General features: G+C 38.6%; 1 protein-coding gene across 6 annotated transcripts in view; it reads left to right on the top strand.

The window, feature by feature from the left end:
- Positions 1-20,101, top strand: part of MYO3B (myosin IIIB) — a 490,117-nt gene extending 470,016 nt beyond the window's left edge. For 4 of the 6 annotated variants that reach the window (XM_045480150.1, XM_045480152.1, XM_045480151.1 and 1 more), the window contains 3 exons: positions 14,451-14,557; positions 14,932-14,978; positions 15,791-17,522. In XM_045480150.1, the coding sequence (XP_045336106.1) occupies positions 14,451-14,557; positions 14,932-14,978; positions 15,791-15,929 (293 nt within the window). In that variant the 3' untranslated portion in view covers positions 15,930-17,522. Of the gene's footprint in view, positions 1-14,450; positions 14,558-14,931; positions 14,979-15,790; positions 17,523-19,921 lie in introns of those variants that run through there. The other 2 variants (XM_045480149.1, XR_006712951.1) reach the window with 2 other exon arrangements.
- The last annotated feature ends 5,185 nt before the right edge of the window (positions 20,102-25,286 follow it).

The following is a 25,286-nucleotide window of genomic DNA, read 5'->3' on the forward strand; positions in this document are numbered from 1 at the left end:
AGTCAGCTAAGTGTCCCAACTCTTGATTTTGACTCAGGTCATGATCTCACAGTTCATGGGATCGAGCCCCGTGCTGGACTCTGCACTGAGTGTGGAGCCTTCTTGGGATTCTCTCTCTCTCCCTCTCTCTCTGCCCCTTCCATGCCCACGCTCACATGCTCACACTCTTGCTCTCTCTCAAAATAAAAAAATAAACTTTAAAAATGTGTTTAAAACACTATCTCTGCCAGGCTGGCCAATATGGATATAAATTTATCCAAAGTTTAGGATAGGATGATTAAAAATGAGATTCAACTCTCAGAATTGTATGTTTCTGTTGGTCATTGACCACTTAATTTGTTCTCCAAATGATGTCCACTATCTGAGTCAGAAACCAATGTTATCTGACCCCCCACCCCACTGAATCTGAGAGAGTACAGTGTCCTAGATCTTCCCAGTTACTTTTTCCGCAGACTAGGCATCTAGGACCTTGCCAAAGGCTTTATGAGGATAATTTCAGCTACCATTCATTCTTAACAATGTCAGGAAAGTATATTCACCATCTAAAAACAAAAACAGCCTGAGTCTTTTTCCTTGCTCTGGCTGCTTTGTAATCAGAACTAAAGGTGTTCTGAAGATTTCTGTTAGAAGTACACAATAATGAGCTAGAATGAAAATTCCTCTTATGAATTCAACTATAATATGATATTAGTGATTCTTACAATGAGATTAGCAGCTCATTCTAAATTAGTATCGTAATACATCTTAAAGATCACATTGTAACTTGTCTTTATTCTGTAAGTCTAACAATCTATGATCAAAAGAAATAAAATACTGTATTTTATATATTTTTTTCTTTTTTACATATTTATAGTTAAGGAGGAGGGACACCCAAAAGTCTAAAAGGAAAAAAGAGGGGCACCTGGGTGGCTCAGTCGGTTAAGCGTCTGACTTTGGTTCAGGTCATGATCTCATGGTTTGTGAGTTAAGCCCCACATCGAGCCCTGTGCTGACAGCTCAGAGCCCGGAGCCTCCTTCAGATTCTGTGTCTCTCTCTCTCTCTCTCTCTCTCTCTCTCTCTCTGTCCCTCCCCTACTTGTTCTCTCTCTCAAAATTAAATAAATGTTAAACAAATTTTTTAAATAAATAAAAGGAAAAAAAAGAGAAGCAACTTAATGAATAATGTAAGTCAAGTCAGTGACCAAGTATATGCAACATGTGGTGTCTATGACTAACACCTCTTTGTACAGATTGTCTTAGAATGACCTGAGAAAGTGAGTCCCTGCTTGTTTTTAAATTTCCATTGTTTCAAAAATTACATCTTAAATAATCAATATTGGGCACACCCTAAGTAAAGCTGTCTGGTTTTCTCTTTTTAGTCACAGATCGTACTACAGTGTGTAGAATTCTGCTAAGTGTTTGGTATGAGGCCTGCCTCCACACTTAAGGCTTCACAAACATGCCCATTCCCTCATTATCCAGCATGGATGTTCTGATTACTAGCCATTATCAAACCATTAGAATTCCTGGGCTGGTCCCAACCCAGGCACCAGTGAATTGTCATTATGGCCAGAGATTGACCTGAAAATTTGGTTTCCTGGCCCAACTCTCAAAAACAATGGACTCACTTTGAAAAACATCACTGTTCATGTTTGTATCTCCAAGAAGGGGTCTCCATGAAGTTTTTTTTTTTTTTTTTTTTTTTTTTAATCCAGCTTCAACAGCCTCTTTCTTTCCAGATGGTTCATGGAGCCAAGCCTGTCAGAGACCCTTAGTCTCCTGCTGCCTTTTAATGCTGGTCCTTGATTGCTAATGACCCCCAGCTGGACTGGCTCCCCAACCCATTTAACCCCACTCTGCTGGGTTCCCAGCTCATGCAGGGTGAGAGGCAGTGAGAGCTGGAAGTGGGAAGGTGCCAAGTCAGCCAGGACCTCCCGCCCTTTCGGAGGTAGTGGCGCATTTCCCGGCATCATCACGGATGTCCAAGATCACTCCAGTGGAGAGCTCCTGTTCATATGATTCTCTCTATATTGTCAGATAAATGCTACCAGGTTTCTGATCGTGAATATTTTATTGGACTAAGCCAAGATAACAGAGTCCCTGTAAGAGTGTTTCTTTAGGGTCCAAGGGTTGAGAACTGCTGGTATGGATCCCCTGAAACATGTTAGCTTGGAAACTTAAAATTAAATTGCACTGAAACTGTCAGCTCGAATGTGTCAGTATACAAAATCACTGCAGACAAGCCTGGTGATTAATTTTGTTGTCAAGGCCTAAATCACTGTCTAACACAAGAGATACCTATTTTCAGTTATGCTGATAATAGCTGTAAGTATTTACTTTGTTAAGCTTGGCTTATTTTTTTTTCGTGACATGCCAGAATGTGCCTATAGCTATACTGGTCAAATGAACTTAGAGAAGTAGGATTTAAGTGGAAAAAAGGTTGATGACGTTAATTTGTTGAGAGATTCTGAGTCCCATGGAGAGACTCAGGTCTCTTATGACCTCCTCATGACAAGATCACTTCCCATGAGAATAAAGGGGAAGAGGGGAGTGTGATAGGTCATTCATCTGTGTATACTTTCCATAATGGATTTTGTTAAGTCACATCAGATTGTAAGAAACAAGACAAAGAAATTTAGTAGTTCTGTATGACCTGGAAGAACTGCAGTCTAAACTCTTAATCTGAGCGAGAACTGAGACATTTGTGTCTCACTATTTTTATAAATCTTAAAGGTGTACTGGATAGTTGGACCAAATTTAATTAACAGTGTACTAAGGCAAATTTTTCCAAAGTGAAGCATAAAATGGGACAGTAACCCAATGTAGTTATTTTCTTTTGAACTTTATTTCCCTCAGATACTTCCTATTTTATTGGCTTTTGGAGATTAAAACTGAAAGAACCAGAGTAATCTAATTTTTTACCACTAATACTGCATTGATTTCACTTTTGCATCTCATTAGTTTAATGCAAACAAAAATCACATTTCATTTCATTTGGTCTATTATATACGTTCTTTACAATGTCTCTCTCCCTCCCTCCCTCTCTCTCTCTCTCTCCCTCTCTGTGACACACATACACACATGCACACACGCCAATCATTTGTGCATATAATCTCCCCCAAACCAAGTCAATCATACTAATGACTGCTCTCTACATGAAAAAAGGTTTTAGAATTTGTGAACCTGGGCGAGTGTTTGTACAGCTGCACAGTATTCACCTGTACATTACAGTTTTTGCTCACAGCTGGGAAGGCTGGGTGAGATTAAATGTGGTCTTTTAGTCCATCAGTAACCAAGTGACCAAGAAAGGGGTTTGGATGAACACCCCCTTGTGCAGCCTTCCTCTTTAATTGAATGAATCCTATTACGAAGAAGTTCTGGTATAGTGATGGAGAAGTTTTCTCCCTAAAGCCTGATTGCATTTTGATTGGTCTTCTTTAAATTCCAACAAGGCCAATAGGGTCAACAGCATTTATGTCCATTTTGAAGATGAGTGGCTGGAACTCTGTAATCATAGCATCTTAAAGTTGGAAGAGACTTTAAAGAACCTCTTGGCTAATGGTTCTCTCTCTTTTCCTGTTTTCACACTGGTTTCATGCAAGAAAGTCTCATCAGGCTCATCTCTCACTACATACAGGCACTCACATTCTGGGAAGGAGTATGACTTCAAGGATAACAGAACATGTGTGATGTGCTGCACCACCACCCTTTGTCAAAAAATCACTATGTTAGATAAAATGTGGCAGCCAGAAAAGGAAGCAATTCACCCAGGTCACATACCAGTAAGTTCCAGAAATTGAACTATGCCCAGGCCTTCCGACCCCAAGTCCGGTGTTGGTTTCACGATAGCTGACCTCCCCTTTGCACACTAACAGCAAGAACTGGGACCAGGTCTCCAACTTAGAGAGCAAGAAGGAGCTGGGGATGAATGCCCCAGGATCCTCTGCCACAAGGAATCAAAGACCCAGTCACAATTAGTTTACTAAAACCAGCACTATCTGGTGTCCCATATCCTCAAGCATTTAAAATGTTCCAATCTTCAAAGACATTCTTTCATTCCATTTTTATCTGCTTTTACCCAGGACATTGTTTCCCAGCTCCGGAGTAGTTCACTAGGTGATTTGCATCTCATTAGGAGCTCCAGAAATGACATCTCCCAGCCTGCTGCCTGGTATTGTAGGTCTGCTAAGCATCAGATCCAGGTCTTAGATTTTTTTTTCATGTTGACATTTTTGAAAAAGCTGAATTAATGCTCTTTTCTACTGGGCAGAGTTTGGGTGGCCGTTTTGGCCTTAATTCCTACCCCCTTACCCACAAGGCCAAAGTTAGGGAACAGCCATTGTCAGGGACAGTACAGATGAAGTCAGCCATCCCCACATGAAGACATCTGGCTGGAAGGGCATATTGTGAGACCTCAGGTAAACAGTTTTAAAATTGCTAAAAGCAGAGAGATGGGACAAGATGCAAACATTGTTAGTAGTATGCAAAGTAAAACAAAAGGAAAGACACCAATAGCAACCCATTGCTGATGCTAAGCTTGTGCCTTTCAAGCATTTTTTTTTTTACTAGTCCCAACCCTCCTGACACCCCAGAGTTCTTGTCCTACATTTATGATTGATTTAAAAGGAGTTTAGTAGGTCAGAATGGCTTTTCAGCTTTGTCATTCATTCATACCGAAACCTGCAGAAGAGCACTGCGCGACATTATACCTCTGGAAACCAGAGATAATGTTCCCGTGGTCAGCAAAATTGTTCTCTTGGAGTAAGAGAAATGATTTTTCCCAGCGCCCAGGGAAATTAGTGTCCGCTTGGAGCTCAAGCCATGTGATGCAGCTTCCAGCACAAAGCAAATACCTGACAAGGCTGGGAGCCCTACTGGAGCTGCGTCCCCTTCCCAGAATTTCTTCTGCCCAACTGAAACTTCTCTGACCCGATGCCAGCTTTTTAAGATGGCAGCTAGCTAATCTGTACAGTCAACCTAAGCTTTCAGGAAAGGGTTAAGTCGTTAGGTTTTCCAGCCCTGCTACAAGTTAAAATCATCTGGAAGCCGACAGGTGGTGGGGCTGTTTTTAAAAGCAGTGATGCCAGAGCCCTACCCCTGACTAACCGAATTAGGACATCCAGGGGTGAGGCCAAGGCATCTGTATTTTTTTGTAAGTTCTTCAGATGCTGCTAATGTGCAGCCAAGGTCAAGGGCCACTCTCATATAACAAGAATTATGGTGACCCCTGAGGGACCCCTGCTCTGCCTTGTCTGCCAGGTTTTCCCACTGCATATATCTTCTGTCATCTTCACTACAACCTTGACTGGGTGATCATCATCACCAGGTTCAGACCTCCAATAAGTGCTGGAGGTGGGATTCATACTCCAGTTTTTCTAAACCCACTGTTTTTATTTTTCTTTCACAACACTGTTATTTCTCCAAAGTGTGGGACATGGGCCTCTGGTTATCTCCAGGTCAGTTTTATTTTTTTTTTTATTTTTTTTTTATTTTTTTTTTTTCAACGTTTATTTTTATTTTTGGGACAGAGAGAGACAGAGCATGAATGGGGGAGGGGCAGAGAAAGAGGGAGACACAGAATCGGAAACAGGCTCCAGGCTCTGAGCCATCAGCCCAGAGCCCGACGCGGGGCTCGAACTCACGGACCGCGAGATCGTGACCTGGCTGAAGTCGGACGCTTAACCGACTGCGCCACCCAGGCGCCCCATCCAGGTCAGTTTTAAATAGTGTGTGGATGTGACCTTAAATAACACTGAGTCATGTAAAAGAAAGCTACTCCTTTATCAATTCTCAGTTTAAAGTCTTCATATTTAGAGAAAATCGTAGCTGTATTAATATGTCTTAAATTCCTCTCTTTTTAACAAGAAGCCCAGAACATTCTGTGGGAAACAGAATCTAACTCACGTATGATAGTACTGTTCTGTTTTCATTATATTTACTTTATGGTTTACTCCTTTTTTTTTAAATTTCTTACTGCTTATTATTTTTGAGAGAGAAAGAGACAGAGTACGAGAGGGGGAGGAGCAGAGAGAGAGAGAGAGAGAGACAGAATCTGAAACAGGCTCCAGGCTCTGAGCTGTCAGCACAGAGCCTAATGTAGGGCTCGAAGTCACTGACCACAAGATCATGACCTGAGCTGAAGTCAGAGGCTTAACCGACTGAGCCACCCAGGTGCCCCACTTTATGGTTTACTTCTATTTATGGCATATGACCCTGGCTTTCTATTTAGTACGGCAGTGAATAAAGTTTCATTCTTAAAGAAATATATTTAAGTAAAAAAAATTTTTGATTTTAAAAATACTACATGAAGAATAGTACAGGTGTCTTGAATATAGCAAAAAATGTTTAAGAGGTGGATGATGACAGAAGTTTGAGAAATGCTTTCCTACAGCAGACGAATTTTAAAAAGAGGCATCTCCAGACCTGTTAGCAAGTGGGAACTCTCAGCTATCATGCCATCACAACAGACAGACAACAACTTGTCCCACCCATTTTAGGTCAGGCAGGACCTATGAACTTTGTTGCTGCTTCCAGCGCAAGAGGAATCCTGAAACACTGTTGGTAATAAACATGGGGAGGGGGAAAAGACAGACACTCATCTCAAGTAATCAATGAAATGAAAATCCAAACACAAATGATGTGCCATTTTTCACCTATTGAATTATCAGACTTTTTCTTAAAGATGCTGTCCCATGCTGGTGAGGACCTTTAGAAATGTATAATCTCTTGGGGCACCTGGGTGGCTCAGTCAATTGAGTGTCTGACTTCAGCTCAGATGACGATCTCACCGGTAGTGAGTTTGAGTCCCACATCATGCTCTGTGCTGACAGCTCAGAGCCTGGAGCCTGCTTCAGATTCTGTGTCTCCCTCTCTCTCTGCCCCTCCTCTGCTCACACTCTGTCTCCCTCTCTCCCTCAAAAAATAAATTAACATTAAAAAAAATTTTTTAATACGTATACTTTTTGGCCAGTAATTCAACCTCTAGGAATTTATCTCAAGAAAACAATGTGGATTATCAAAGATCACATTCTGAGATGTTCCTCAAAACATTACTTATCAAAAAACACTGGAATCAACTTCCATGCCCAGTATGGGAAATTATGTAAGTTTATCATGTATCACCCATTAAATAAAATACCAAACAACCATTAGAAATGATGCCATTTAGACCAATCTGGAAGACAAAAAACTTGTTCCAGGATTTCCTACTATTTAGGGGAAGGGAACATGGGGTGGGCAAAAAGATGGACTTTTCATTGCTTAATTTATTTGAACATCATGTTTATCTATTACTTTAAAAATGTAATTCTAGGGGCACCTGGCTGGCTCAGTTGATAGAGCATGTGACTCTTGATCTCAGGGTTACAAGTTTGAGCCCCATGTTGGGTATAGAGGTAACTTAAAAAATCAAATCTTAAAAAGATACAACTGTAAATGAAATATACTATTTTTGTTTTATTTTTTATTTTTATTTGAGAGAGAAAGTGTGTGTGCACAAGCAGAAGAGAGGGGCAGAGAGAGAGAATCCCAAGCAGGCTCCATGCTCAGCCTGGAGCTCAACTTGGGACTTGATTCCATTGCCCTGGGATCATGACCTGAGCTGAAATCAAGAGTCAGATGCTCAACTGACTGAGCCACCCAGGTGCCCCGAAGTATACTATTTTTAAGGTAGGTTAATATCACGGAAAATACTTATGACTTTATTGTTAAGTGAGGGGAAAAAGCAGTAGCAAATAAGTGACGGAATTTTTGGTTAAGAAAAGTGAATGCATAGTCCTAGAAAAGTATTGAAAGGATATTAAAGGAAAAAAATTCTAATCAACTTTGTTTTTAAGAGCCTGACTTCATCTCCCTCCCCAGAGGTGTCCCAAGATTAGTCTCCCCAGAGGTGTCCCAAGATAGGAAAGGCCCTCTTCCTATTGGAAGCCTTGGCAATAATATCCTGATTGACAGAACCAGAGAGGGGGCCACAAAGATGGAATAAGTCTTGACAAGAGTAGTGAATGGTCACCATTTCGTTCATTCATTTATTCATTCATTCATTTATTCATTCATTATTTGTTAAATGTATGCCAAGCCCTGAGCTATAAAATAGTTTTAGGGGAAGTTACTACTACTTCCCTAACGAGTAGGGAGAAAATTCCACACAGACAATTTATAACTCCACCATCTTCCACAGGCACTAATTTAACTCAGGGATATTTTCTTTGTAGCAATTCTGCAATTTTGAAGAAGATTGTTCATGACATAACATGGCAACTGGGAAAATTTGTAGCTTTCCTTTCATCTTAGAAAGGAAGATCTGAATTACATGCACCCCAGGAGAAAATCTCTCTTTCTGGTTGTGCGTATGTTTTACAAAAACCCACTGAATTCCTTAGTCCCTCCTGAAGTTAGACATGGTGAGGTGAAAACTTATAAGAATGTCTCAGTAAAAGAACAAGCATTGTAGTAAACGCCATGGCCTAGGCTTTGGGATTTTGAATCAAAAGACCTGAGTTCTAGCCCTGGCTCTGAAGGGAGACCAGCAGAGGGGTCCAGGCTCCCTGGGTTCACACCCCTTAGATATATAAGGAAGGGGCTGAACCACAGAGATTTATCAGCCCGGTGTCGTGACTTAAATTTGAAAATCTGAGTTCCCAGGGCATAATATCTTCCCTCCTATTCCCTGTCAAGACTCTGAGCATCCCTGAAATAGCCTATGCCTCAGGGTATATCAGGAGTAAGTGGTTTACAACACATTGGGAAGATTCTTCCTTAGACTGCGTTTTAAAGGTAGTGCATTGCAGATTATCGCAGACTTTCTGCCAATGTGGTTCTTATTGTTAAGGAAAGATTTAGTATGGTCTAGTATAGTGGCTCTCAACCCTGGCTGTACATTAGAACTATCCAAGGAGATTTTTTTTTTTAATATCCATGCCTAGGTCCTGATCTGGGCACCAGTATTTCTAAAAACTGAACCACTTGTGTAATGTAAAGAAAATGATCATCGGTGAGGACATTCGGAAACCTGAATTCTCAGTTGGACTTTGTCTCTAACGTGCTATGTGATCTCTTAATCTCCTTATGCCTTTGTTATCTCTTTGGGGTTAGTTGTCCTTCCCAAAATGAGATGAAATAAATAAAAAGCTACTTTGTAAAACAAGATTTGATACATAAAAATGAAATGGTGAGTGAAGAGGCACAGAGCCAGAAAAGCCAAGTCATCTCATTGGAAGCTGTTTCATTTTAAGTGTCACCGGGGTGCCATGCAGCATGGTCGGCTATCATTGAGGAGAAAGATAATCCAGCTGACAGTTAGACTACTGTCACCTCCAGTTGCCCTGAGAACTTTGGTCACAGAAATGATGTACCTCCCTTTATGCAGAGTTGACAGAAGTCTGTAAATGAATTGCATAACTCTTAATTCTGTTTTGTGCCTCAGGGAAATATCTAGTAACCCCACATGGGATTTGCCATCTGTAAATCTAGAACACTGAACACTATTTGCTTCAAGGAGATGTTTTACTTGGCAAATGACCCTAGGAAAGGCTCATCCACAAAATGGCAATCAGATAGATCGGCAGTCTTGCCACTCAGAACATATTCCTGCCTGCTGAGGGCCCACAGGAAGGGTGCATATGACCATGGTTCTCCTGGTGTGCTCTCTCTCTCTCCTCCCAGGAACCCTACCCATTACCTGTCCATTCCATGGGGGCCCAGAGTTCATACTGCCCCACTAAGCAGGGAAATATTTGGGCTGTATGCCCCATCCTGCCTTCACTGTGGTTGTCCTTCCCTCGCTACGATCCTGCTAGGAAATGGATCAGAATGGCACATCTGTAATGGGTGATAAAAAGTGAAACCCTAAGTGTTAGGGGACAGTGTAGAGAAGAGCATTTGTAGCCAAAATAGCTGTAACTCAGCAAGTCAATTAGAGCAGAGGAAATAGTTTCCTTCTTCATCTCTGAGACCCTAGGAGGGAACAAAACGCCTTGTTTGCGACTTGAAATTGTGCTTGTGAATTAGGGTTGTCAGATTTAACAACAACAAAAACTGCAGAACACCCAGCTAGATTTGAATTTCAAATGAATAACTGATCACTTTTTAATTTAATACAAGTATATCCTGAATATCGCACAGGATTTTAGTAGATTAAAAAAAGTATTGGTTGTTTATCTGAAATTCAAATTTAATTGGGTGTTCTGTATTTGATCTGGCAACTCTAGCTTGGATATACCTGCATGTTCGATAAAAAGAACTGGAATATGAAATTTCCAAACCAGTTGTTTGAAGTTATGTAATGAAGCCATCAACTGAATTCAGCTGTTTGTCTCTCACCAAGGACTCAGCCAGTTGTGCAGCTGCAGAGTGTGGTGATTTGGGGTTAGAGAGAGAAGTATGCCTGTCCCAGCGCTCCTCACTGAGGTGTCATTTACATTTCTTCCATTTTATGACAGGTATATCTCCTGTTTATTACAAAGTTCTGTGTCAGCTCAGAAGAGAAAGGTGTGTTCAGGGTCTCAAATATGAAATCAAAAGGTGCAAGAGGAAAAGAAGGTGCAGGGATTCTTGAAGGGGAAAGAGACCTATGTTAAATAGTACTCATGACGTGATATACTTTCGAAAAGCTTTATGGGGAGGTAGCCTCCAGAGGATTACAAACTGGAGAGTTTGGCTTGGTTTACAAATGCTTATGTGAAGTAAGAATAGGCCACTTTCAGAATACTAACATTGTCTTCAAATAACTCATATACTAATGTTTACCTTCAAACTTGAATTGTCTATTTTGTCTACATAAACTAATCAAATGAACTAGGTAATTGCCAGATTGTTTTATGTCTCCTGTAAGCAAACTGATTGGCTCGAAAGACAGGGGTTGTGGCTTCGACTCTGCCACTTCCAGATTTATCTTTCTTAGCTATAGTTTCTTTGTCTACTGAATCAAAGAATAATTTTGCCCTAGATGCCTTATTGATTTTTTTTAATTTTTAAAGGAAAAAAAAAACTTCTCAATGTACATAAACATTTAGATTTCATCAATGTCCTGTATGCTGTTTTATATTTGCTTCTTTTCCTGAATTTTGAATTTTCATCTATCAACAGCATACCTTAAATTTATCCTTGTTGGTGCCTTCGTGGTATGACACCAACATTCATATCTCACAGTTAACTTCTCCCCAACTATTAAATATTTATCATCTTTCTAGCCTTTTTCCAATACAAAAAAAAAATCTTACACCATTGTACAAATTGTCTTTTTTTCTTCTTCTGGTTGACGTCCTTGGGACATGTTTGTCAGCACAAGTTGCTTAGCTTTCACTATTTATCATCAAGTTGGACGTCAGGAGGGGTGGAGCCTATGGATTCATCTGTGTATGTGGGGCCACTCCCACATTGTCTTTTGATCTTTTATTTATCCTAATTAATAGAAAGGCAGTGGTAGTTGTTTTAGTTGAAGCTCTTTGTCCGGATGGTTAAACATTTTTCAATATCTCATTTCATTGTATATTTCAGCGTATATCATTTTTTCTCCATCTTTTTCTCACCTCAGCATTTCCACATTATGGATAGTAGACTTTTGTGTGTATATATTTTTAAATTTGTTTTTATCTTTCTATTGCACTTCCTTTCATCTTAGTTTTGTTAGTCTATCATATAGAATATTTTACTCTAATTGGACCCATCTTTGTCATTAATATTTTCTTCCACAGTTAAAATAGTCTATTTCATTTCCCTTTAAGGTTTTTATAGGAATATTTAAAATGTTTAACTATATAACTCATCTGGAATTTATTGTGGCCTGTAAGAATCAAAAAGCATATTGAGAAAAGTAAAAGATTTAAAAAAATTTTAACACTAACTTGAGCCCAGCAGCACTAATTTATGACAAGTCACTTAACCTCTTAAGACTCAATGCTGTCTACTAGACTGAAGGCAGGGACCTTGTCTTATTTTTCTTTGTTTTCCATATAGGGTAAACCTTATAAGGTCTATATTTAAGTTATACTTTTTGCATATTACTATCAAATTGTTCCAACAGCATTTATTTTTTTTTAACATTTTATTTTCGAGAGAGAGAAACAAGAGTGTGAGGGGGTAAGGGTCAGAGAGAGAGAGAGACACAGAATCCAAAGCAGGCTCCAGGCTCTGAACTGTCAGCACAGAGCCTGATGCAGGGCTCAAACCTATGAGCTGTGAGATCATGATCTGAGGAGCTGAAGTCGGAAGTTTAACCAACAGAGCCATCCAGGTGCCCCATTCAACACCATTTATTAAATAATGATTCATTTCCCAAATATTTATTTGGTTTCTTATTATTGATCACATACCAGTGATACTCAAATTTGTTCCAGTGGCAAAACTCTTGTAAGTTATGGCACTCTGTAAAACATTGTGAGACATGGAGATATTTAAGTTAAAATAATTAAAATTAAAATTTAATGCTAAATCTGACACCAGCTTATACTAGATTCTAGTATAGTATAGATACCATCAGACACCAACAGATTTTTTTTAATTTATGGGAGAAATGCTAAAATTGTGAAAATTATGCCCAATAACTTAATTCCTAAGTTCTAAAAATCAGGAAAAGAATACCCACCCATGGAATAGCAAATTCATCAAGAACAAAATTTGAGAACCACATCTTAAATTAAGTATCCCCAGTTGAGAATATAAATAAAAGTTTCTGATCAAATGTAAACACTATATGAAGTCCAGCTGAACTGGGCTGAACTCCAGCTGAACTCAGAAACTATTTAAGATCAGTCTTTTGAGTTTCCAAGGTTGGAATTCCCATAACGTTAAGAAGTCTAAGGGAGAATAGATGTCAGATCTCTAGTGCATGTTCACACCAGCAACTTTAACTCTATACACTTCTGTTCATTAATCTATAAATCAGAGGAGATGAGACAGGGCACCTTGTGTCCTACCATATTACAGCATATGGACTTCACAAACCAAGCAGGCGGTAGGTATGTTGGAAGTATCAGAAAGAACCCATATCAATTCTGGATTCCTTATACTCTGAGGATGATGCCAGCCCAAGATACTGGAGTCCTGCCCTCTACCCAGACTTCCTGAAGATGTGTACAGGGATATCTTTAATGGCTACTAGAACCTTCTGCAAGCAACATAGCACGATGGAGCTTACTTTTACTTAGATCTTAGCTTACAAAAAAAGTTTCTTGTTAAGAAGGACAGTATGCTATAGTTTTAAAAAGAATGCTTCCAGAACAGGAGGTAAGAGTCTAGGGTTAGGTCCTCACTCTCCCATTTCATCTGGGATGAGTCATTCAACGTTCGTGGGCCTGTTTTCTTTTCCAAAAAATAAAAAATAAAAAATAGGCATTTAGAATAAATAGTTCCTAAATCCTTGTATGGTTCTAATAGTCTTGGCCAATATAGATAGGTTCCAGTTCAAGAACAGTAAAGGTGTGAAACTTCATACTTAGGAAACTGATAATTTGCTATTCATAATGGTTCTTGCTGAGTCATTCTTCACTTAGAAAATTCCCCCAGAGTTTCCCTAAATAGTGAGAACCTCTAGTGAAGTCAAACTATGATTCCAGGTACAATTCTACAACCCTGTTTTATGAATATGATACACACTCGGCCCAGGAAAGTGAGAACTCTTCTCTGGACTGTAACATTCATAAACAGTATTGTGTGGCAGCTCTGGGGTGTGTGTGTGTGTGTGTGTGTGTGTGTGTGTGTGTGTGTTGGCAAGAAGTTAAAACTGCTAAATCCTGATTCAGATATAGTGCCAAAAGGACAGCAGATTCCACAAAAATCATCTGCTTGGAAGGGAAATAAATCATGACTTCATTGGACACGTGGTTTCTTAAACTCCAGTTCACTCTTGGTCCAGGGTTCTGAAATCGGGGCTAACACGGAGAGGCTGCTCTGTGAAATCATGCAATTATCTTTTCCCCTTCTCCTTTATGCTATCTCCAGAGATTGCATGGATCAATGGTATTGTTCAAAGCATTTCAGTAAATACTAGCTCAAGCCATTTTCCCTCCGAAACGTATCCCACCAAAAGGTTTGCTTCTCATCTACCCAAGAGGGTGTGTGCTCCAGATGTCTTTGAACCCTCACTGTAAGATGTGGTGCAAACTATCCCGGATTGCCTTCATTGTCCTGAGTTATCCCATGAAGATAGGACTCTGTGCTCTACAAAGGCTGGCCACCAACCTCTACTTCACCAGCATGGACAAACCAATTTGCTTTCTGTCACTCTTGACTTCTGATTTAGATAAGAGAGATGAAGGCAAAGTTACAGACAGTGGCCCTTGTTTACACTTAGCAATTCCTATGTGTGTGTATGTGTTTTAGGATGATATTTCTGCCAATATTAGCAGAGCTCTAACATGCCCATTAAAATGAGACACAGTTTCCACTAAGTGCATTTATGTGAAGAGTGATTTTTACCTAATTTTCCCAATACCTTAGATGGTTTACAGTAAAGTTTTGCTGTCTTGTTGCAGTTTCAGAAAATGGTCTTGTACAGAAGCAGCGAACACCTCGCCGAAGATGTCAGCAGCCCAAAATGTTGAGTAGCCCTGAGGACACCATGTACTATAACCAGTTAAATGTGAGTTCAAAGTGGCCATAAAGCTGTTTCACTGGCTTTGTTTCCAGTTAATAATTCTGTTATTAATACCTGTTCCAGCCCCTCCAGCCCCACCCCCACTCTCTTATGCTCTCTTCTTGAACATGTGCTTAGGCTCTTTATCTGTTGCTTTCATGTCAGGATGTCTGCCTTCACGGTGAATAATTGATGTGGTTTATCAAAGACGAGCAAGATGCATGCTTCATCAGGCTCACTTGAGCCCTTTGATCAAAAAAATTATGCTGTGACTTCTGATATTATCAGCATCTGCTTGCATTCAACACAAAATCACTTTGAATTAAAAATTAACGACTTGCTGCTTTGCTTTGACTGTGTGTTCTTGGCCCTCTCCACAGGGAACTCTAGAATATCAAGGGAGCAAAAGGAAGCCAAGAAAACTTGGGTAAATATCTGTCTTCTTAGTTCTAAGCAACTGTAAACAGAAGGGGTCCTTTGTGATATTACAGAAAATGCAAAACTTTCCAGAAGAGCTTCTAAAAATATGCAAATGGGGATATCACCACTATTATTGACACTGGAAACTACTTTTCACAGTAGCAGCTATATAAAACTTGAGTCTATTCTGTCCAAAAAGGCTGAAATTGCCACCTAAAGGCAAATGTTATTTCTCATAATTATCCCAGGAAATTGTAGTTTCCTCCTAATTGCAGTCATAGCAGATTGTATAAAACTCTCTCACAGATGAGAGCATTCCACACAGTGCAAACAGGCCACTTCCCACATCACCCTACCCCTGGGCCTTAAAGATACACAGAGGAAAATTTCCCCCTGTGGTTAGACACAGGACACTAAAGAGTTTGTGGCCCATTTGATTGTTAGTATCTTGACCGAGAATACAGTGACATAGCTAACTGGTACTAATTTGAGAACTGGAGGAGGGCAAGAGGGGAACTTTCTCATCTAGGAACCAAACAGGGACAGACAAGTAAATTCAGACAGAAAAGCTGTAATATGATCACAGCCTCCAGACGCCACTAAATTCAGCCCTTTATCAGTCTGTGACCCAGAGGCAAAGCCTTGGTGGATCAGAGTCAGTTCCTGAGTTCTGGGTCACGCTGAGGTACCCTAAGTTGTCCTTCCCTTCCGGGGGTGGGACCCAGCCCTGTTCCCAGTACTCATGCACTGTTAGCTGCCTGGGTGATGACTGCGGCATTTGTTTTCTCTTTTTCCTGAAAACTCTTTTCTTTGTTGCAGCCAAATCAAAGTGCTTGATGGGGAAGATGAGTATTATAAATCTTTGTCACCTGTGGACTCCATTCCTGAGGAAGACAACCCAACCTGCCCTTTCTTTTATTCCTCATCCTCAAAAGGAGCATCTTCTGCTCAGCACTGAGCTGTACTTCCTGCGCCCCCCCCCCCCCCAAGTCTGCGGAGGGTAAGAACAATCATGGTAGTTGACTGATTGTCATTTCATAAGAAAGCACTGCAACGGGTCAGCTTCTTTGGACACATGGTGCATGTCTGAGCCTTACTGAACAATTTTCATATTCCCAACCATTTTCTCATACCTCCATTGCCCTCCTCACATCTGCAGTGCAGCCTGAGTGGGGCAATTTTTCGTAGCTGTGGGACACTGAGCACATCTTCACTATAGCAGTAACCGTCATTCATGGGAGTAATGAAGACCTCAACGTCTAGGGGTGTAACAGACAACCTTGCCATTAGCCAATCATGAATACTGACACTTATTTTTCCTGCTGTGTCCATCCATGCAAAATCTGCCCCTGTGAAAATCCAGGACTCTGTTTCTACCTCACCTCTCCCTGGCATCCACCTCCTTCCTGAGAGACCCTCCAGGCATCTCTCCAGAGTCAGGGTTCCACTGCTGAGTGCCCCCATCCTAAAGGAGTGCACGCAAGGTCTCCTAGGTCAGGATAATTTTTTGTGTTTAGGGGGCAAGCCTAAGTCTTTCTATAAGGCAGATGGACCCCTCTCTTGCTAATTATTATGCTGATAAAGCTTTTGCTTCTTTACTCCCATCACCTTAGCAGTAAATAGAAAGGAGTTAGAGGGACAGAAAATTTGGACCTGCCATAGTCCACGTCCTGTGGTTTAGTAACTTCCCAGTCTCTGGTTGGCCGCCTCCACTAGGCTGTGAGTGATTATAGAGGAAGGATCTTGTCTTGTCTATCTTTGTGGGCACAGAGCCTAGGGTAGTGCCTGGCACAGAGTGGACATCCAGTAATGCACTTAAATGAATGGAGGGACTTCACTTAGTTATACTAGCGTATCTGACAAGAAAATTTCAATTCTGTTGTTACACATGATTGATCACTTTTCTTATACCATAAACTCTGATTTTTTTCACTCCAGTTTGGGCTAGTCCTATTATAATAATGTTATACCATATATTATAATACTCAATATGATTCAATACAGCAAACAGCTTTGGAGCAACTCCTCTATGCAAAACGATGTGTAAGATTGCTGTGTGAGGTAAAAAAAAAACAAAAAAAACAAAAAAAAAAACCCTACAAGACCTTTTCTCTAGAACAGATGTTCTCAGCATTTTTTTTTTTACTTTAAAATACTTGGCAGATAGTACAATGGGCGTTCCCAGATTTTTAGAAAAATTAACTGGAGGAAATAGAGAAAAATCGTTTTCAGAGTGATAAAGGGGAGAATTTTAATACCCACATTTTACAGAGATAAAATAATGAAAGGAGGCATTTAAAGATCTCAGAAATTTTTTTTATGAGGAAAAAATATAGGAAAAGTTAAATAGTTAAACTTTACTTTTTAAAAAAAAAAAATGAGCCTTGATTTTTTTTCTCAGATGTTCACCCCAAAGAAATGTTTATAAGGTATGCAGACAGAGCAGAAGAAACACAAGTGAACTTTGTTGTTTAAAAAATATCTAGAATATGGGGCTCCTGGGTGGCTGAGTCAGTTAAGTATCTGACTTTGGCTCAGGACATGATCTCGTGGTTTGTGAGTTCAAGCCCCACATTGGGCTCTGTGCTGACAGCTCAGAGCCTGGAGCCTGCTTCAGATTCTGTGTCTCCCACTCTCTCTCTCTCTGCCCCTCCCCCACTTGCACACTCGTGCTCTCTCTCAAAAATGAATAAACGTTAGGGGCGCCTGGGTGGCTCAGTCGGTTAAGTGTCCGCCTTCAGCTCAGGTCATGATCTCGCGGTCCGTGAGTTCAAGCCCTGCGTCGGGCTCTGCATTGATAGCTCAGAGCCTGGAGCCTGCTTCGGATTCTGTGTCTCCCTCTCTCTCTGACCCTCCCCTGTTCATGCTCTGTCTCTCTGTCTCAAAAATAAATAAACATTAAAAAAAAATTTAATAAGAAATTAAAAAAATGAATAAATGTTAAAAAAATCTTAATATCTAGAATATATAGATTTTAACATTATTCTAATATAAATATTTTTGTTTTGAAGTATAGTATAGGTACACAATATAGTGATTCAACACTTCTATGTATCGTGCAGTGCTTACCACTATAAACATAGTTACCATCTGTCACTATACAACCTTGTTATTGACTAAATTTACTGTACTTAAGTTTTCATCTCTGGTGATTTGTTATTTAAAACTGGAAGTCTGTTATCTCTCAATCCCCTTCACCTATTTCTCCCACCTCCCCACCCCACTCCCCTCTGGCAGCTACCAGTTTTTTTTCCTATATCAATGAATCTGTTTCTGGGTTTTGTTTGTATGTTTATTTGTTCATTTGTTCATCTGTTTTGTTTCTTAGATTCCCCATGTAAGTGAAATCACACAGTATCTCTTTCTCTGACTTACTTTACATAGCATAATACCCCTCCAGGTCTATCCATGTTGTCACAAATAACAAGATCTCATCCCTTGTTATGGCTGAGTAATAGTCCGTTGCATATATATACTACTTCTTTATCCATCTATCAACGACCACTTAGGTTGCTTTCATATCTTAGCGATTGTAAATAATGCTGCAATAAACATAGGGGTGCCTAGATCTTTTGAATTAGTGTTTTCATTTTCTTTGGGTAAATACCCAGTAGTGGAATTACTGGATCATACAGTATTTTCTATTTTTAATTTTAAGGAACCTCCATACTTTTTCCCACAGCATTTGCAGCAGTTAATATTCCCAGCAACAGCACACGAGGATCCCCTTTGCTCCTCATCCTTGGCAACACTTGCTGTTTCTTTTTTTTTTTTAATATTTATTTATTTTGAGAGAGAGAATGAGCTTGTGCCTGTGAACAGGGGAGGGGCAGAGAGAGAGGGAGAGAGAGAGAATCCCAAGCAGGATCCATGCTGTCAGCACAGCCTGACTCTGGGCTCGATCTCCCTAAACATGAGATCATGACCTGAGCCGAAATGAAAAGTTGGACACTCAACCAACTGAGCCACCCAGGCGCCAACACTTGCTATTTCTTGTCACATCATTCTGACTGGTGTGAGGTCATATATCCTGTTTTGGAAATTTTACTTTTATCATTGACTTATCTACTTTTGATTTGATACTTTAGCTATTTTTCAAACTGTTGAGTAGAAATATTTCTAACTTCCTATTTCTCTGTGTACAATGTAATTGTATACCTGCCTTGTTTCTAATTAAATATTTCTAAAAATAAGTTTAAAGGAAACATAAATAATTATAAAATTATGATTTTGAAGCTCTACAATAATTAGTCATTGCCAAGCTATAACTCCTAACATTACTTTAGAAATAGGGTTCACAGGGCTCCTGGGTGACTCAGTCAGTTAAGCATCCAGCTCTTGATTCCCTTGGGATTCTCTCTCTCCCTCTCTCTCTCTGCCCCTCCCCTGCTCTCTCTCTCTCTCAAAATAAATAAACAAAACAAACAAACAAACAAACAAACAAGAAAACCAACTACACCATCTACAGATTGTTGATGTTATTCTTGGACTAGTCATAATGCCACAAACTCAAGAAGCAATTCTTAAATCAAGTATATGAGAAGGATTCAACCTGGAATCTCATAAGAGTCTTATGAGATTTTTCAAGGTAATATGCACATGACAAAACAAAACAAAAATCACATAGTCCAGAGGGTTGATAATGGAAAACATTATCTCCCTGTCCCTACCTTAGTCCCTCCCCGCAGAATCAACCATTTTTTACTATTTCTAATTCTTCTAATGGTTTCCATCATATCTATGGATAATTTACTTCTATCTTCTTTGGTTTATCATTATCGATAACATTTACTCTCCCCTTCTATGAAAGATGTGCATTTATTTCAGTTTTATCTCCCTTCTCTCTTACTTCTTCCAGTGATTATAATTGTATATTTAAATTTTTGTTGATTACCCTTTAAACTTTATACAATTAAACATCTATTTTTATGTGTCATTGACTTTTGATAGTATCTCTGCGAGGATACCTGACGTGAAGAAAACCAACAGGCTGAAGGATATTGTCAAGACAAACAAAATAACTGACCCTGGACAAAATAGAAATCATTCTGGGAATAGAACAGTTTCACTTAACTGCACCTTTGGTGTTCATGCTCTGAGCTGCTGTTTTTACATTTTGGTTCATCTGAAGATATGCCTCCGTCCACTTCCTTTAACTTTCTTTATGTTTAAATGTCATACAAATACAGAAAAGGGCACAAATCAGAAGACTCAATTCAGTCAGTTATCAGAAAGTGAGCATCTGTATAAACATCTGTGCATGCAGTGGACCATTGTCAGCACACTAGAAGTGTCCCTCTTGTCCCTTCCCAATCACCACCTTCCCAAAGACAAGCACTTTCATGACTCTGCTGGTAAATACCTCCTTGATTTTCTTTATAATTTTACCACTCATGTGCATTCCTAAACACTACAGTTAAATTTTGCCTCTTATAGTTAGGTTTTGGGAACTTATGTAGGTGGAATCATGTAGTAGGTAATCTTTTGGGTCTTGTTTCTTTTATTTAGTGTTATATTTGTGAGACTTATCTATGTTGTGTAATAGAAATGTAGTTCATTCCTTTTCATGACTATGTAGCATTCCAGTTTGTGAATATGGCATAACTGACTTAGCCATTCTGCTTTTGATAGACAAATATGAATTCTTTCCAATTTGGGGCTATTTTGGACATTGCCACTGTGAACATTGTTCCAGGTCTCTTACTGTATATTTGCATGCATTTCTGTGGGCTATGCACCTAGGTTTATGATTGCAGAGTTCTAAAGTACACATAACTGCACTTCAGTAGGTAATACCAAACTGTTTTCCTAAGTGATTTTACCAATTTACAGTCATACCTGTGACATAAGAGAACTTCCAGTTCTTGCTATTATCAGCCTTCTTTATATAGGCACTCTAATGGGTATCTATTAGAATCTCACTTTGATTTATACCTTACATATCTCTAATTGATAATGATAACTGAGCACATTTTTATGTGTTTAGTGCCCATTTTAAATACCTTCTCTTGTGATACACCCATTTTTAATTGGGTTAACTATATTTTTTCTTTTTATTTGGAGAAATGTATTACATATAGTTAATTATATGTGTCGCAAGTATTTTCTCCACTAGATGCCTTGTCTTTGCATTCCCTTAAAATATCTTTTGATGAAAAATGTCTGTAATTTTAACATAGTACAACTTATCAATCTTTTCCTTGATTAGTACTTTTTAAAAGCATACTAAGAAATCTTGTCCGGCCCCAAAGTCATAGATATTTACCTTTAGGATCTTCTGGAGGCATTATTTCTTGCCTTTCATGTTTAGATCTTCTACCCAGCCAGAAGTGATTTTGTGTGAATGGTGTGCAGTAAGGGCCAATTTTCATACTTTCTCATAATGGAGATTCAACTGTTGTAGCCCCATTTAATGAAAAGGCCATCTTTTGCCTACTGCTCTAAAATACTACCATTTACATAAATCAGGTAATAATGGATCTATTTCCAGATTCTCTGTTCTGTTGATCAGATATCCTTGTCTTAAATCCTGTACCTTTATAATAGGCCTTGGTATATGACAAAGCAAGTCTTCCAACATGGTTTTTCTTCTCTAAGAGACCCTTGATTAGTCTGGGCTCTTTGCATATTATAGATTCAAATAGTCAACTTATGGGGGGGGGGAACTGTTCATATTTCTTTGGAATCATCTTGAGTCTATAAGTCAATTTGGAAGGAATGGTCATGCCTATAATATTGAGTTTTCCAAACTATAAGCATGATATATCCTTCTGTTTATTTAGTTATTCCTTCTCTTCTCTTAATAATGATTTATGATTTTATGTGAGAAATCTTACACATAGTTTATTAGTTTTATCCCTATATACCATATATAATTTGATATTATTTAACACTTTTTAATTTTTATGTATTAACTATTTGTTGCCTGTTCTAGACTAAATTTTTATGCCCCCCCCCCCGCAAATTCATGCTTAAATCTAATTCCCAACATGATAGTATTTGGTGGTGGGACCTTGGGGAGTGACTAAGTCATGTGAGTAGAGTCCTTATGAATGGGATCAGTGCCCTTTTAAAGAGACCCCAGAGACCTTGCTTTGCCTCTTCTACCACATGAGGACACAGTGAAAAGATGGCTGTCTGTTAACCAGCAAGTAGGTCCTCACCAGACACCAAATCTACTGGCGCCTTGATATTGGACTTCCCATACCTCCAGAATTATGAGAGAGAAATTTATGTTGTTTAAGTCACATCTGTGGAATTCTGTTATAGCAGCCTGAACAGACTAAGATACTGCCATTATATTAAAATGCAGTTGATATTTTGTATTTGAGATGCATCAACTTTGCTATGTCATTAATTCCAATAATCTATCTGTAGATATTTTTGGATTTTCTGCATACACAATTATATCCTCTGTGAACTACTATAGACATGTTCTTCCTTTTTCATACTTCATACTTGTTTTTATACTTTGTTTTTTTCTTGACTTACTGTCTGTTTTATAATGCTTTTGCTGCATTATAAACCACCCCAAATTAAGCACATATTTCTTACAAGTCTGTGGGTTGGCTGAGTATTTATGCTGGTTTGAACTAGTCTTGTCAGTACTCATTTGTGCATCTGCACTTAGCTGCAGGTCAGCTAACCACTTTTGTTCGTGTTGACTGGGTTTCTCACATATCTAAGGCCACAGCAAGGACAGCTAGGCCAACTTAGTTCTACTCAACTTGGTCTCATCCTCTAATTTGTTATTATCCCCAATGGCAGTGCCAAAGTCTCTGAAAAAGATGGCTGGGGCAGGGTGAGGGGGGGCACGCTCTTGAGGCCCAGAACTGGCACATTGTCAATTTCACCATATTCTTTAAACCAAAACAAAATGTAGGACCAACCCCATTCAAGAGAGGCTTCAGAGTCCCATTACATTGCAAAGGATTACATACAAGGAACAATAAAGAATTTGTGTCATTTTTGTTTTTTGTTTTTTGTTTTTTGTTTTTTGGTTTTTTTTTAATTTTTCAACGTTTATTTATTTTTGGGACAGAGAGAGACAGAGCATGAACAGGGGAGGGGCAGAGAGAGAGGGAGACACAGAATTGGAAACAGGCTCCAGGCTCTGAGCCATCAGCCCAGAGCCCGACGCGGGGCTCGAACTCACGGACCGCGAGATCGTGACCTGGCTGAAGTCGGACGCCCAACCAACTGCGCCACCCAGGCGCCCCTGTGTCATTTTTGTTTTAATCAAAATGCCACACTGACCTGGCTGGGATTTCCAGTACAAGGTTGTTTAGGATGGCTAATAGTAGGCACTCTTGTCTTTTTTTATAGTCTCAAAGAGGAAAGCTTTCAGTGTTTGATCATTAATTGTAATATTTGCTGTTCCTTTCTGTTCTCTAGAGGGTTTTTTCCCTTATAAGTGGATGTTTGATTTTATCACATGCTTATGTTTTTATACATGTAAATAATTCTATGATTTCACTCCTTTATTTTGTCATTGTAGTGAGTTATGCTGATTTTCTAACATGAAACCAGCCTTGCATCCTTTCAGTACATACAACTCTATCATGTTGTATTATCCTTTTACTGCATTTTGTTGCATTTGATTTATTAATTTTTTAAAAATGTATATCTGTGCCCATAATGAAATTAACATATACATTCTTAATTCTCATAATATCCCTACTTGCTTTTTTGTGGAAGAGTTTGTGTAAGAATGACATTAGTTCTTTCTTAAAATAGTTTTAATTCACTACAGGAGCTATTTGTGTCTGCAGTTTTTATGAGGGAAAGTTTTAATTATGGATTAAATTTCTTTAATAATTTATGACTATTCATATCTTCTGTTTCTTCCTGTGTCAGTTTTGTTAGGTTTTAGTTTTCTAGAAGTTTGTCTCTTTTTTCTGCATTTTCAAGTTTGGTTAGAATTGCTCAACGTATCTCTCAAGATATTTTTAGTATTGTAGAATCTGTCATAAGATCTCCTTTTTCATTTGCAATAGTGATAATTTGTGTTTTCTTTTTTCTTGACTATTCTTGCCAGGTCTGTCAATCAGTGTTTTAAAGGAAACAACCTTTGATTTTGTTCATTTTTTTTCATTATCTATTTGTTTCCCACTTTACTAACTTTTGCTCTTAGGTATATTATGTTTTTTCTTTGATAAAATTGGCTGTTATTTTTTCTAATCTCTTGGTATTTTAAGCCTTGTTTTCTAATATATTTATTTAAGCTATAATTTTCCATCTAAGTATGGAATTAGTAGCAAATGAAAGTGTTTTTACTATTATGCTGCTATGGTTTCTTTTTTGCTCATGAGATTTTCAGAAGTTTATTAATTTCTCAACATACAAAGATTATCTCCTATATTTTTGTTGTTGAGTTCTACCTTAATTGTTCTTATGGCCAGAGAACAAATTCAGTATCATTTCAATGACTTTGATATTTATTGATACTTAATGACTCAGCATATAATTTCCATAATAAAACTTTATTAATAAATATTCCATATTTACTTAGAAAGAAGGTGTATTCTGCAGCCTCCTATATATGCACAATAGGTCCAGTTTGTTAATAGTCCTCTTTTCCATGCTTACTGAATTTTTTTACTGCTGTTTCTATCATGTAAGAGAACTATGTTAAAAATCTCCCACTATGATTGTGTACTTACCCATTTCTCCTTTTAGTTTTGGCAATTGTTTTCTCTACGTATATTAAGCCTATATCATTAGGTACATATACACACTTTTACCATTTTTTGGCTACCCAAGAAATTACAATATGCCTTCCTTGACTTAACCAAAATCTAATATTACTTAATACTCTTACCCTATTCTTGAACAATTCACGAATTCAAGGACCTTACAACACTAATATTTCTATCTATATTATATATTCCTCCTTGATTATATTGCTTCTATTGTGGTATATTTCTAACTAGGCCAACATGGGGACTTGAACTTATGACTCCAAGATCAAGAGTCACATGCTCTACCGAATAAGCCAACCAGGTGCCCTATTGTATATTTTAATTTCATATACATTTTGAATACCATGAGACATTATTATTGTTCTCATAGCTCTTCGTTTCTTCCCACATCTCAGACCTTTATTCTGAGATCCATTTCCTTCTGCCTAAAGGGCACTTAATATGTCCTTACTATGAGTTTGCTACTATAAGTTTTTGTTTAACTAAAAATATCTATATTGCATCTTAATTTTTGAAGGATATTTTTGATGAGTGCAGAATTCTATATTGGCAGTTATTTTTTCTTAGAACTCTAAAGATAGCACTTCATTATCTTCTGGTTCTCATTGTATCTG

The sequence above is a fragment of the Leopardus geoffroyi genome, chromosome C1 (assembly GCF_018350155.1).
Source record: "Leopardus geoffroyi isolate Oge1 chromosome C1, O.geoffroyi_Oge1_pat1.0, whole genome shotgun sequence".
Classification (NCBI taxonomy): Eukaryota; Metazoa; Chordata; class Mammalia; order Carnivora; family Felidae; genus Leopardus; species Leopardus geoffroyi.